The sequence below is a fragment of the Balaenoptera musculus genome, chromosome 20 (genome assembly GCF_009873245.2).
Source record: "Balaenoptera musculus isolate JJ_BM4_2016_0621 chromosome 20, mBalMus1.pri.v3, whole genome shotgun sequence".
Classification (NCBI taxonomy): domain Eukaryota; kingdom Metazoa; phylum Chordata; class Mammalia; order Artiodactyla; family Balaenopteridae; genus Balaenoptera; species Balaenoptera musculus.
The window spans coordinates 10,598,773-10,613,795 of NC_045804.1; the positions used below are offsets into that span (position 1 = coordinate 10,598,773).

The window sequence follows — 15,023 nt, forward strand, 5'->3', positions numbered from 1 at the left end:
TGCACACCGCCACCTGTACATGTGTCAAATCCACCCGGTCCCCAGGCCTCTGGGTCAGGGCCCCCTAAACAAGAAAAGCAGCAAATAAACCACTTCATGCTTCCCTCTGTGTCCTCAAGGAGGGGTCCTTCAGGACCTCTCTCCATCATGGATCCTGGTTTGCCCATAAACGCTGCACCCAGAGGAGTACATCAGCCCTGTCTCTCAAAGCTGCACACGCACCTGACTCAGCTGGGGAGTCCTTGGCTTCAAGAACAGCTAAGATGGTGACTTTTTAAATGTTTTATCAACACCCCAGTAGCAAGGCGCACACCCACCACCCAGATCTAATATCATCCTCCAATAACAGGAACCAGGGCTCCTTGAGAAACACCTGACTCCAGGGCTGAGGTAGAACATGTACAAGATGAGCCTGGAGCATCCTGTGCTCCAAAAAGCAAGGGAGTGCTCCAGGAGACAAACGATGGGGTGTGTCAGAGTGATGCAGGAGCCAACTTGAAAGAGTTCCCAGCGGCCAAAGCTGGAGTGATTTAAGTAACACAATAAATAAGTAGTATTGAATTATAATTCAAAGTATAAAATAAATATCCATGAGTTCATACTGATAGAAATGATTGAATAAATTAATAAAGCAGAAGAATAGACAAATGTATGTAAATGCTCCCAAGGAGGTGGAGCGTGACCCCTCCCTCCTTAAGTGTGGGTGGCACCTAGTGACCTTCCTTCCAGAGAGCAGAGTATGAAAAAGGAGGGCAGGAGAGAGTAACTTCATGCTGGAGAAAACTGGCAGACACTCTGCTGGCCAGATGGTCAAGGTCAACAGCCACAGTGATGAGTCACGTGGACAGTATGTACCCTTGAGATGACATAATGAGAAGATGCTTTATCTCTGTGCTCTTCCTCCCAAGAAGCCATAACCCCAGTCTAATCAAGAGGAAACATCATATCACCCCAGCTGAGGGACTTTCTACAAAAGCCCTGACCAGCACGCCTTAAAATCTGTCAATGTCATGAAAAACAAGGGAAGTATGAGAAACTGAAACATACAAGAGGAACGTAAGGAGATGTGATAGCTCAATGTAATGGGGGATCCTGGAACAGAGAAAGGCCACTGGGGCAGGCACTGAGGAAATCTGAAAAGAATATGAACTTGAGTTAAAAACGACTTATCAATACTGGTTCATAAACTGTGCAAAAATACCACATAATGTAAGATGTTAATAATAGGGGAAACTGGGCATGGGGTGTATGGGAACTCTCTACTATCTCTGCAATTCTTCCATAAACCTAAAATTATTGCAAAATAAGTTTATTTTTAAAAATGTTTTGCCTAACCAGAAAGTATGGTAGATACTTGCATAAATTTTCCCTCTAAATGTGTTTATTCATATTCAATAAATATGCGTTGAGCACCTACTCTGGGCTGGCATCGTGCCAGGCTCTGGGGACATAACAAACAACAATACAGCAGGCCCTGCCTGCAGGGAGCTTTGAGTCTACCTGGAGAATGACCAGCATGCAAGAGGGTGGGGAAAGTTACGGGTGACAAACATAAATGACAGGAAAATAAATTTCAGAAGTATATCTTTCCAAAAATATATGCTGCAAATTACACAAAGAACTAATAAAGCCCTAAGATTCGATGATCACACTGACCACTCAATCAATGGTCAGAGATGATGAAGCATCTGCATGTAGGGAGCTAGAGATAAGAAATCGTGACATGAAACCCTCCTGGCCTCTCTGGCTTAATACGTTAATACGGCATTACACACCTACTAAGCTACCCAAAAGGAATAAAAAATAAAACCCAATGAAAATAGTGGGGCAGAGGAGGTATCAGCAACTATCCACTTCACCCGTTCCTGATGGCAATCTGATTGTAAGAACCAAGTAGCCTTTACATCCCTTGTCCAATAACCCCTCACTAGGGACTGTACCCCAAGGAAATAATGTGAGTGGGAAAGAAAAGAAAAAAGTCAGTGATGGGCTTCCCTGGTGGCGCAGTGGTTGAGAATCTGCCTGCCAATGCAGGGGACACGGGTTTGAGCCCTGGTCTGGGAAGATCCCACATGCCGCGGAGCAACTGGGCCCGTGAGCCTCAGCTACTGAGCCTGTGCGTCTGGAGCCTGTGCTCCGCAACAAGAGAGGCTGCGGTAGTGAGAGGCCCGCGCACCGTGATGAAGAGTGACCCCCGCTCGCCGCAACTAGAGAAAGCCCTCGCACAGAAACGAAGACCCAACAACACAGCTAAAAATAAATAAATAAATAAATAAATAAATAAATAAATAAATAAATAAATTTATTAAAAAAAAAAAAGTCAGTGATACCAAGACATTCACAACTGCACTATTCTTTAAAGAAAAAAATCAACAGCCCCCAAAGCTGGACAAGAAGATCCCAAGTGGCTGGTAAGTCAATGGGATCTGGAAGTGGTTCCAAGGGGGAGTTTTGCATCCAGAACACCTGGGCACAAGTCTCAGGTCCTCCACTAGTTCAGTGACCTTAAACCTCTCGATGCTTCAGTTTCCTCATCTGTAAAGTGAGGGTATTACTAACTCCTGCCTCCAAGAGCTGCTGCAAAGCTTGAATCAGATCGTGGATAAAGCCCTGGGCTTGATCTGCAGAGATGCCCTGTCACTGTTAGCTGCAGTCAACTGCACACTCTTTCTGCTGACATGCTCTAGGAGACCAGAGAATAAAAAGGAAACTGATGGAGGGTGAGCCAAGGAGCTCCCTGTGACAAAAGGTGAGCAAGGTACAGAGCCAAAAAAAAGGAGGGGAGCTACCCCAAGTCTGGCTGAGAGCGGGAAGCAGACCTTTCATGCCACCTGCAGGGCAGACCCAGGCCAGCAGGAGAGGGTGAGCAGGACAGGGAATTCCCGTATCCCCGATGAGGACCAGTGCAGAGTGAGAACAGAACAGCGACTCCTCCCTCACCACACGCCACACCCACCCACCACCAACATACCCCGGGTCTGTGCCCTCTGCCCCTAGCCCCAGCTTTGCCCCTGGACCACTGCATCAGCCCCTCACTCACCCCCTGCCTCCCAACCCCCCACACAGCAGCCAGCATATTATGTCACACACCCCCTGCTTAAACCCAGCAGGGCCTCCCAGAGCCATTATCCTATTGGATTAGGTTAAGATAGGTCCTGCTGAGAGTGACAGAAAACCCAAATAACGGCAATGGAAGCAAAGACAGAGCTTGTGTAACTCTCCCTTCGAGGGTGCCCCGGGGGCTGAGCCATTCAAGGCTGGCTCGGCCACACTGCCCAGGACGCCTTGGGGGACCAGGCTCCTTCTGTGGACCCTCTCCCAGGGAGCCCCTCATCATCACTCCTTGGGACAGCCTCTGAGCTTGAGGCACCAGAGGGAGAAAGAATCAAAAAAGAAGGGCAAAGCTGGCGCTGGGAGGAGACTGGGGGCTATCACATGACATTTTTCTTTTGACCCATTGGCCAGGACATGCTCACATGGCCAAACCACACTGCAGGGCATGTTGGGAAATGTAGTCTTTTTTTTCTTGGCAGACATTTTATCATGGAAGAAAGGGAGAGTACATATTAGAAGATATAAGAACAGATATTAGAAGACAACTAACATAAAATCCAGATTCCCCCAGGCCTGCCTCCCAGCTTCAAGCCTGATCACTCCCTTCCTCCACCTCATCACCCTCATCGTCTGTCCTTACCTGGAAGGCTTTCCTGCCCACTCTTCTCCCGGCTAAATCCATCCTGTAGGTCTGGATCCTCAGAGTAGGCTTCAGGTCCCCACTCCCAACACTAGTGTGAATGTGGTCCCCGCTGCTCTCTCCTAAGGCACCCACACTTCCACCGTGGTGCCCCACATTCAGTGGCTACTCACACAGGTACCTGGTCCACTGGCTGGAGCTCTGGGCCGTTATCTTGGTGAGGGAAGGCCTGCCCTCTGGTCCTCCTGCACCCCAGCTCTGCGTGATGCCGGCCCACAGCAGCCCCCACATGCCCTGGTTGTAGGAGTCCACGCGGGGGACCATCTCCAGCTCTCAGATTCCAGCATCCGAGAGAATCATGAGGGGTGGCACCGTGCGTGGGTTCCCCCCAGGGTGTGGCTCTGCAGATGGGGGGAAGGGCCCAAGAATCTGCACCCCGCAGTCCCCACTGCCTCACCCCAGAGGAGTCTGCTGACGGCTCTGTGACGCTGGGGATCGCCTGATGAGAATCCCTCTCGCCAGCCGAGCAGAGTCCTAGGTAGGACCGCCCTCAGCAGGTCAGCAGCTGAAAACAATTTAAACCAGGACATACCAATGACTCGGCACCTCCCGTCAAATTTCTCATGGGCACCTCCAACTGGACGTGGCCAAAATAGAATGTTCTGCCCTCGACCTGCCCTCTGACCTCTGATCGCCCAATGGGATATACGCAAGACACTATCACCCTGGCTGCCCAGGTGGGAAACCCAAACGTCTCTCTTGATTGCTCCCTTTCCGTCTCCCCAACATGCAATCTAGAAGCAAATCCCTCCAGGAAAACCTCCAAACTCCCTCTGCTTCTGTCACTTGCACTGCCACCACCCTGGTTTAGACACCAGCAGTCCCCTCCCTGTGAGCACCCAGCCTCCCTTCCTTTGTCAGGTTGACTGTCCTGCAAATGGAGCAGCTTGTGTGTTCTTTTTTTTTTAATGTTAAATCAGTTTATGTCACTCCCGTGTTTAAAAAACCATCCCATGGGGGCTTCCCTCGTGGTGCAGTAGTTAAGAATCTGCCTGCCAATGCAGGGGACACAGTTTCAAGCCCTGGTCTGGGAAGATTCCACATGCCACAGAGCAACTAAGCCCGTGTGCCACAACTACTGAGCCCCTGTGCCACAACTACTGAAGCCTGCGCACCTAGAGCCCGTGCTCCACAACAAGAGAAGCCAACGCAATGAGAAGCCCGCGCACCGCAACCAAGAGTAGCCCCCGCTTGCCACAACTAGAGAAAGCCCGTGGGCAGCAACGAAGACCCAATGCAGCCAAAAATAAATAAATAAATAAATAAATAAATTTATAAAAAAAAAAAAATCCCATGGCATCCTCCCTGCACTGCACAAGAATGCCAGGCTCCGTACAACAGCCACACGCCCCAGGACCTGCTCTGCCGCTCTCCCACCTGCCCCATCTCACTCCCCTGGCTGGCGACCCCCAGAATCACTCCCTCACAATCATCCTCTCACCAGGCCCTGGCTGACCACCGATCTGGGGCTGCCCCTCCTACACACCCCCCAGACAGATGCTCCGTCTCGTCTCCCAGCTTTAGTTCTTTCTGGTGACTCTATTTTACTGTTTCACTTGTTTATTCATTTTATTTTGTGTGTCCCCAACCGTGATGAAAGAAGCCAAGAACACCGTTTATCTCGTTCACTGCTGTGTCCCCAGGACTTAGAACGGGGCCTGGCTCACAGAATGTGCTTCATAGGTAGTGAGAGAGACAGAGACAGAGAGAGAGAGAAAGTGAGTGAGACAGAGACAGAGAGAAAACTGCACAATGAACTCAGGGGTCCCTCTCCCGCACCACCCTCCCCATGAGCACAAGGTAAAAAGGGAGGCCCCCCTTCTGACCACCTTGTTGATGAACTCCAACAATGAGATTGCCCATGCCTGTGCACCCCTCTGAGGCTCCCTGGGGCCCGAGAAGGAGGGCACAGCAGGTGCTAACCCGGGCCATCAGGTTGGATCTCTGCCCGCCCCATCCCAGGAGCCCCCTTAACACAGGCAGGGAGGGGAAGAGGCACTCCCCCAAGCTGGGGCTCCCTGTGGACAAGGCCAGCCGCCTGGACCCTGGACCCCGGTCAGCCCACCCCACAGCCCTGGCCCAGACAGGCCTGAGACCCACAGGCCTCCCCAAAGTATGGTCTGGAGGAGGGGCTCCCATCCAGGTACTCTGGGAGCAGAGTGAACAGGGCACAGGGACGGAGAGTTACTATGAGAGCTGGGGTGGGGACACAGGCTTTCCCAATGGAGTGGGTCCGTTCTGCTCTCCAAGCCTTCGGGAATGGTCCCCATGCTTCCTGTAAAGACACTTATGCACGAAGGGGGCAGGGCATGGAGCCCAGAGAGATCCGCTGGCAATAAAGGCAGATGCGCATGAGGGCTGGGCAAGGACACGTGGCCGGGGGCCACTCTCTAAAGCACAGGTAAGTGCACAGTTTCATTTCAAAGTTGCACAGGATAAGACTTGCCCAGTGACCCTGGGACTTTGCTCTGCTGCTCAGCAGGAACCTGCCTGGGTCCTTGCATGTCTGGAGAACCCATCATGGGAAGCCCGGCTGTCCTCCTCGCCGTGGCTCTGGCCACCCTCCTGGTTCCAGCGTCAGGGGCACCCATCCGCGGGCAGGGGTCCCGGAACAAGCTGCTCCTGGTGAGCTTCGACGGTTTCCGCTGGAACTATGACCAGGACGTGCACACCCCCAACCTGGACGCCATGGCGCTCGATGGGGTGAAGGCTCGCTACATGACTCCGGCCTTTGTCACCATGACCAGCCCCTGCCACTTCACCCTGGTCACTGGTGAGTGTTGGCCTCATGTGGGGCTTGGGGGTGGGGGGAGAGCTGAGAAACCAGGGAACCAACAAAGGGAACCGAGCACATGCATAGAGCCCTGACCCATGGGGCTCATGGTGCCGGAGACCAAGGAAAGACCAAGGAGGGAACACTGTCACTGGGCAGACATGGCACGGCCAAGGGGGTGGTCAGCAACCCTTACCGTTGGTGGCAACGGATAGAAGGCAGATAAAAACACCTGGGTGTCTCAGTTTAAACGGTGATCGCAGCCAGGGTGGCAACCTGGGAGGGCTTCTGGTGGAGGTGAGGGTGGCCAGGACTCAGAAAGGCAGGAGAGACGAGCCTGAGGCTCTTTCCACTGCTCACCCCTCTCAGCCACCCTCGAACCCGCTATTGCTCTGTTTAGGCTAAAAGCCTAAAATCCAGGTGTCACAGGGCCACACTCCCTCCGGAGGCGGTAAGGAAGGATCCTTCCTGCCTCTCCCAGCTTCTGGTGGCCCAGGCGTTCCTCGGCTTGTGGCCACAGCTCTCCAATCCCTGCCCCCTTGTCACATGGCCATCTCCCCTCTATGTATCTCTCCTCTTCTTATAAGGACACCTGTCACTGGGTTTAGGGCCCACCCTGATCCAGAATGCCCTCATCTTAACAAAACCAGTTACATCTGCAAAGACCTTATTTCCAAACAAGGTCACAATTGGAGGCTCTGGGTGGACACAACTTCGGGGCACGTCATTCGGTACAGACGGCCTATTCTCACACCAGCATTCCCATGCCCACAGCCCCTTCCACGCACAAACGGGGGCACCTGGTGCTCCCTTTTGCATGTCACCTCCTTACTTAACATGTCACAATGGGGATGTGGAGAAAGGAGGCGAACTCTTCATCACCCTGCCTTTTCCACCTTCTGAACTCACACACAGGCATTGCCCATGAAAAAAATAAATTGTAAAACCTGCCTCCTCTTGGTTCATTTATCTTCCTGCCTGGGATTCTATTTCATGGCTGGGCCATAATTTATTTAACTAGTTCCCTCCTGATAGCCAGCCAGGTTGCTCCCAACCTTTTGCTAAAACCAACGAGGCTGCAAACGATATCCCGGCACGTGTGTATTTGCGCCTTTGTGCGCGTTTAGCTGCAGGGTAAGCTGCTCAAAGTGGAAGCAGAATCTCTGAGTCAGAGCATGTGGCTGTGACAGCCCAGCCCGGCTCCCATGGCGGCGTGTGCTTCCCCGCTGCCCTGGCTGTTTCCTGCCCTCCCGCCACTTCCTCTACACGCCCACCCACCCCACAGGCAAATACATCGAGAACCACGGGGTGGTTCACAACATGTTCTACAACACGAGCAGCAAGGTGAAGCTGCCCTACCACGCCACACTGGGCATCCAGAGGTGGTGGGACAACGGCAGCCTGCCCATCTGGATCACGGCCCAAAGGCAGGTAATGCTGCACCCACACCCACTCGGACAGACGGGGGAAGTGGGAGGGGGACCCAGCCAACGAGGCCATGACCACGTGACATCCATGGCAGGCCCAGTATCCGCCCTGGGAGTCCGACACTCCCGGCACAGAGGGGTGTTGAGTGCGGTCCCACGGGATGTGGGAGCCCATGAGGACCCACCAGCAGCTACACAGCCTGCCCAGTCCTCCCTGGAGCCCTGGGACCCAGAGGGGTTGTTCCATCCTCCCAACCGGAGGGAAAACTGGACTTCGGTACTAGTGGGAAGGGGGCCGCGGGGAAAATAATGTGACACCACAAAAAGGCAGGTAACAATGAGATGGCTTCGTACTGTTCCCCTCCCGCACGCCTCTCAGGGCCGGGCAGCTAATTCTAAAGAGGTGGGTCATCCTAGTGAAAAGCCCAGGACCCCAGCATCTTGCAGTGTTCTGGGCTTCCTGGCAACAAACTCAAATGAATGTTTTTCAAGGTGAGCCCAGAATAAACTTCAGAGGCTACACCCACCTCATAGGCAAGGCATCCACTCATATCTGAGTCCCCTCGCTCTGGAAGGAGCTACCAGACACCAGGCTGACTTGCAGAAAGCGTAGCCAAGAACTTGGCATCTTGAGGAAGAATGGCCAGAGGGAGTAGCCGGGCAGACGGGGCATGCATGGACAGATGGCTGTGAGGACAGATGGATCTGTAAATAAAACAGCAATCGGTTTATGGAAAGACAGACGGATGGCCAGGTTGAAGGCTAGAAGGGCAGGTCATGCGCGGTGTGTGGAGGGGCCGATGGACACACGGCTGGACGAGAGTACAGCAGGCAGAAGCCGGGTTGCAGGCCGGAAGGGGAGGGCTCTTGGGGCAGCACTGTGACCTAGGGCCACAGTGTCGATGAGGACGCAGCGTATCTGGGATACTTTTATATCTACTATCTCATCAGTGCTGAGTCCACTAGGCACCTGCTCTCTCCTCTATAAAATCAGTATCAGCCTTAATAACATAAGAGCTATGAAAGGCCTTTCAGAAAATACAAAGTCCCGTGCCTGCAGTTAGGAGCAGGGATGGGTGAGTGGGCAGAGCAAGGGCAGGCGGTGAGGGCAGAAGCGTCAGCAGTTCATGACAGGCAGGGGACAAGTGGGAGGAGGCCCGTGGCACTGACACCGCCTTCCCTGGCAGGGCCTAAAGACCGGCTCCTTCTTCTACCCGGGCGGGAATGTCACCTACCAAGGTGAGGCCGTGACGCTGAGCCGGAAGGAAGGCATCCTGCACAACTACAAGGACGAGGTGGAATGGAGGGCCAACATCGACACTGTGATGAAGTGGTTCACAGACGAGGGCCTGGACCTGGTCACGCTCTACTTTGGGGAGCCAGACTCCACGGGCCACAAGTATGGCCCCGAGTCCCAGCAGAGGAAGGAGATGGTAATGCAGGTGGACAGGACCGTGGGCTACCTCCGGGACAGCATCAGGAACAGCGGCCTGGAGAGCAGCCTCAACCTGATCATCGTGTCCGACCACGGCATGAGCACCGTCAACAAGACAGCCAGCGACCTGGTGGAGTTCCACAAGATCGCCAACTTCACCTTCAAGGACATTGAGTTCGAGCTCCTAGACTACGGACCCAACGGGATGCTGCTCCCCAAGGAAGGAAGGCTGGAGAAGGTATACGAGGTCCTCAAGGACGCCCACCCCAGGCTCCACGTCTACAAGAAGGAGCTCTTCCCCAAGTCCTTCCACTACGCCAACCACCCCAGGGTCACCCCCCTGCTTATGTACAGTGACCTCGGCTATGTCATCCATGGGGTGAGTTCCTGGGGGTGCAGGTGCTTCCCTGGGCTGCTGGGTCTCTTGCCAGTTCTGTAAAAAGCACCCCCTGTTTCTAGCCAGACCCTAATTTGAGGAGTGTCAGCCACCAAAGGGACACACGTGCACTGTGTAACAGGAGTGGGGGGGTGTACGTGCATTGCATACCTGTGTGTACGTGTGAGCATATGTGTGCACGCATATATGTGTGTGTGCACATGTGTATAGGGTAAAGTGCAGGAAGATTAAGCTGTAAAAGTGACACGAAAGAGGTGAAAGCAAAGAGCCCAGGGAGGCTGAGTGGGAAGCAAGACACAGAGCAGGGGAGGAAATCTGGAAGAGGAAGTACTGATGTTTGGGGCGCCCAGCGATGGAAAGGAGCCCAGCGAGCATCCTTGGGCTGAAGCTCCACCCCGTTTACTTGGGGGTCTCCATTCATGTCACCGGGTCTTCGCTAAGGCTCCTTCTTTAGGCCACTGATCTTTGGGGGCTGAGAATTCAGAGAAACTGAAGATCAGAATCCTCCCCACCCCACCCCCCGACTTTGAACTCCTTCCAGGGGTCCTCTGCCAATGCAGGGCCGTGCAGAGGGTGCTGGTGGAGAGGGTGGGGTGGGCTGGGAGAGCCAGCAAGCACTCACTCGGGACCCTCCCTTCCCGCAGAGACTGAGCGTGCAGTTCAACAACGGGGAGCACGGCTTCGACAACAGTATCATGGACATGAAGACCATCTTCCGGGCCGTGGGCCCCAGCTTCAAGAGGGGCCTGGAGGTGGAGCCCTTTGAGAGCATCCACGTGTACGAGCTCATGTGCAGACTGCTGGGCATTGTGCCCGAGGCCAATGACGGGCTCCTCAGCACCCTGCTGCCCACGCTCCGGGAGGCCGGCGATGGAGTCCTCAGCACCCCGCTGACCACGACCCCCTCAGGTGCACCCCTGCCCTCCACCTGCACCCATTGCGCCTCCAGGCAGTTGCAAGTGATGTGTGCTTGCACAGCTCTGACCAGGGTGCCCAGCCTGCCACTAGGTGTCGTCTTCTCTTTCCCTGTCCCTGGCTCCTGGGAACGTCTCGAGTCCCTGACATTCCCACGGCACCTGACATACTACAGTGCACTTTGTGCATCTTGGCTGCGCAGGCGGGAGAGCAGGTGGATGTGAGCAGCCTTGTTTAAGATGGGGAGGCTGAGGGCCAGAGGAGCTGGCAGTTTGCCCACGAGACAGGCCTTCCAGGTGAAGTCCACCTCCAGGTTCCACGGCCACATGAGGGCTCCTTTCTTCCTAGAGTCTTCCTCTGCCAGCCTTCCAAACACACACCCTCACCCCAACCCTGACCCATCTCAGGGGCAAAGGTCACCTGTGAGCTGGCAAGGTGGCAGCCCCCGTGGGTGCCTGGCTGCAGGTGGGCAGGCCCCGCCGGGCAGGGGCTGTGAGGGGTCACACTGAAATGAGCCAGGAAGCCAATGCAGCTGGGGCAGGAGAACAAGGCTGGGGGGGGGGGGGGGGGCTGGTGATGAAACCAGGGCGCTTGTGGGGGCAGCCTGGTGGCATCTCGCCCGCCATTAAGCAGTCGGGGTGAGGGACATGCTCCCATTTCCCTCATTCACTGGCTCCTCTGACTTTCCTTAGGGTCTGCCCTCCTGCCAAGCAGCTGGCCCCCCTTGGTGACAGGACTGCTGGTGGCTGCATTTCTCCTGGTCAAGGTCGCATAATACCCACCGCTGAAGGTCAGAGGCCCAGGAGGTAGAGGGGAGGGTGGGACCATGCTCCCTGCAACTCCAGCTGACGCCCCCACCCTGTCAGTCCTCGGGCGCCCAGGCAGCCCCTGCCAGCCTCTCTGCTCTAGACTCGGAGCAGGTCTTTCTAAAGCAGACAGCCCAGACGGAACTTCCCCGGCCCCTTCCCTCCTGCCTGCAATGTCTCTGTTCTCCCTGGGAGCGAGGGAAGCCACAGTGGGTCAGGTTTGGGAGGAGGACTGCAGGGCAGTGTTCCTGGAATACGCGGGAAGCCAGCTTGGAGGACTCAGCTTGCTGCTGACTGACAGCCCCTGGCCAAAGCAGAAGCGGGTCACTCGTTCTTTCTAAAACTATGCAGCGGGAGTCCGCTTGGTGTTAGGCTCTGGCCTGGGCTCTGGGGACACACAGTGAACCCTGGAGTTGGTAATTTAGGGGCCAGGGAGGGCAGATAGTATGAAGAGAACAAATACATACCCAATAATGGCAGAGAGAAGGCCATAGAGAGGGTGGGGGAGAGGGGACTGCTGTTTAGGTCACCTGGCCTCGCCTGGAAGAGCCTCTGCGGGGGGAGGGGGGGATGTGGGATGAGGCCTGAATGATGAGGACCAACTGGCCACACCAAGCCCCAGGGGACGAGATTCCAGGCAGGGAAGAGCAAGAGAGAGGCCCTGCGGTGGGACTTGCTCCTGTGCTTCTGGGAAAGAAAGGAAGCCAGTGTGCTCAGCGGCTGGTACACAAGCATGGGTACGCGATGGGCTTCCATGGGAAGGCCCTGGGGGAGCCCCCAGCTGAGGTCACGCAGGGACGTGCCGTGGTCTGACATGAATGATTAAATGGCACACTAACTGCCAGGCAGGAGCACAGGAACAAGAGCAGGTACGGCCAGTGAGGGGGTCACTCAGGGGTCCAAGCAGGACATCTCAGTGGCAGGGTGGAGATGGGCCAAAATGGACAGATTCAAGATACCTTTAAGGGTATACCTGACCTCCAAGGTTTATGGATAGATTGTGGAGGATGGAGGGTGAAGAGAATGGAGAGAAGAAGGCTGAGTCTGAGGTTCGGGGCCTGAGCTGCCCAATGAAGGACAGAGCCACTTACGGAGATGTGAGGAGGCTAGAGTCATTCTGCATCCCCATGCCCCACCTTCACCCACCCTGTGCCCTCCCAGGTCCAGCTGAGGGTCAGGAATTCCCACAGGGGCCCTCCTCAGACTCCGCCCATCATGGGTGCCTCTGTGCTCCACCCTGCCCAGCCGAATTCCCTCTATCCCTCCCTCCGGGCACGTCTGCTTCATCTCCTCCACCAGACCCGCCTTTCCCCTGCTCCATCCCTTCTTCCCAACCCAACACACACCTGTTCTTCCAGGTCCACCTCTTCCAGGAAGCCTCCAGAAGCTGGCCACAGGGCCTGAGCCTGCTCCTGCTGTGATGGTCTACTGGACACGGATGGGCCTGTCTCCTCCGTAGACCTGGGACCTTGCCTCCCTGACCCTACAGCCCCAGCCCATGCTTGGCCATGATGGTGCCGGCACTATGACCTGCCCAGGTTAGACCTCTGGAGGCACAGGTCCACTCACCGGTCCATGGCTCCCAGACTCGCAGGACACCCCCACTCCTTCCCTCCCCCTCCCTCTCCTTCTCACCCCCCTCTTCTGCCACCCCACTTCCTCTCACCACAGAACGGTCCCATGCGGGTGCCACCATCTGTGGCCACGGGGGCGGGGGTGTGTCGGGAGCCCGCTCGGGAAGGCGCTGCAGGCCTGGTGGTCGTCAAGCTATAGGACCAAACCCTCAGATGCTCGGACCTCAACCTCCACCTCCGATGGGCGGCGAAGAGGCTCTGCCTGGAGCTCCCAGTCCCAAGTCCACATGCCTCCAGCCCAGGGGCCATCTCCATCAGGGCTGACCAGGTCCTGCACCCAGGCCACCGGGAGGGTACCGCCAGGCAGAAAGCATGGATGGGAATAAAGGACCGGGCTGGTCGTTACTAAAACGCAGTGACCAATGTGGGTGTGACCTTTTATTCTAAAGCCTGCTGGTTTCTTACAGTCTTCCCACTTGGATCCAGTGTATAATAAACTCCTAATTCCTTAGGAGGCTGACAAACACAGGGGAACCCACTCATTCTTGTTGGGGATGGGCCCTAGAGGGACAGCCAGCAAGAGGTGGTAAAGGGTGGGCTCCCCGTTAAAAAGGAAAGGGGGGATGAGAACTGACAGGGAACCAGAATCTCTATGCCACATGTTCAGCAAAAAGAAAACGCTGCAAATGGTAGAATGCCACTGGGGCAGGAGAAAGGAGGGATAAGTCTAGACATAAGACATGTCCCTGGAGAAGTTTCAAGAAAGGGTGAGCATTGACTGGCTCCAGAGAGGGGACCTGGGTGGCCAGGCCAGGAGCAGGGAAGACACTGTCCGCCACCTAGTGCCTTGGACACTGTCAGTATTGAGCCACTTCAAGGATTGTGCATTCACAACTACTTTCAAGAGCATAGACTTGGAGTCAGACCAACTCCTGCTCCAGTCTGTCCCCACCCACAAGCTGTGGCCTTAGGGGGTAGCTTACCTCCCCCCAACCTCAGTTTCCTCATCTGAAAAAATGGGATGATAAGGAGGTGCCTGCCTCCCTGAGATTACCCCAGGATGAAGCACCGCGGCAGGTGCTTCATAGATGGTAGCCATGGGAATGATTAAAACCCTACTGTGGGAGGTGCTGAACTTGTCAAATTCAGCTCTTTTTCTTTTTCTTTTTAATATATTTATTTATTTATTTTTGGCTGCTTTAGGTCTTCGTTGCTGCTTGCGGGCTTTCTCTAGTTGTGGCGAGCGGGGGCTACTCTTTGTTGCGGTGCACAGGCTTCTTATTGAGGTGGCTTCTCTTGCTGTGGAGCACGGGATCTAGGCGTGCGGGCTCAGTAGTTGTGGCTTGCAGACTCCAGAGCGCAGGCTCAGTAGTTGTGGCGCACGGGCTTAGTTGCTCCGCGGCGTGTGGGATGTTCCCGGACCAGCTTTCGAACCCATGTCCTCTGCATTGGCAGGCAGATTCTTAACCACTGCACCACCAGGGAAGTCCCAAATTCAGCTCTTAAACAAATAAATCCAGCTGTAACAATGGGAGACACACTCTTTGAAGGACAGGTTTGTCAGGATCTGCCTATTCCTCACCTATGAATCCCCCCTCTCCCTTCCCCGGGCCTCTTGCTTCTACCTGCCGCTTGAGCTTCATCTCCATCTGCAGGATCCATCCATCCCAACCTGCCCTCCATAGCTGCCTAACCACCAGCCTGGAGCTGGAGTCCTGCCTGACCGGAAAGGCCCTGCGGCTCCCTGGCCCTGCCTCCCATAGTTGTCCTGGAAGGACTACCCCGCCCCCACTGCCTGCGGCCATACCAGGATACCCAGACCCTCCTGCCTGCCCGTACCACCTTCTGACTCCGGACAGGCCCAAATCAGGCTGGAGGAGACCAGTGGGTTACCCCTATACATCCACGTCCACGGAGCAGTGAGTGTTCACAGGTGCCGGCA

At 55.2% G+C, this 15,023-nt stretch overlaps 1 protein-coding gene across 1 annotated transcript; it reads left to right on the forward strand.

Annotated features, from left to right (window-relative positions):
* Positions 1-6,274: 6,274 nt before the first annotated feature.
* Positions 6,275-13,280, forward strand: ENPP7 (ectonucleotide pyrophosphatase/phosphodiesterase 7). The gene is made up of 5 exons (XM_036836642.1): positions 6,275-6,527; positions 7,813-7,958; positions 9,142-9,768; positions 10,431-10,745; positions 13,179-13,280. The coding sequence occupies exons 1-5, from the start codon at positions 6,275-6,277 to the stop codon at positions 13,278-13,280; spliced, it is 1,443 nt and encodes a 480-aa protein (XP_036692537.1).
* Positions 13,281-15,023: the final 1,743 nt, after the last annotated feature.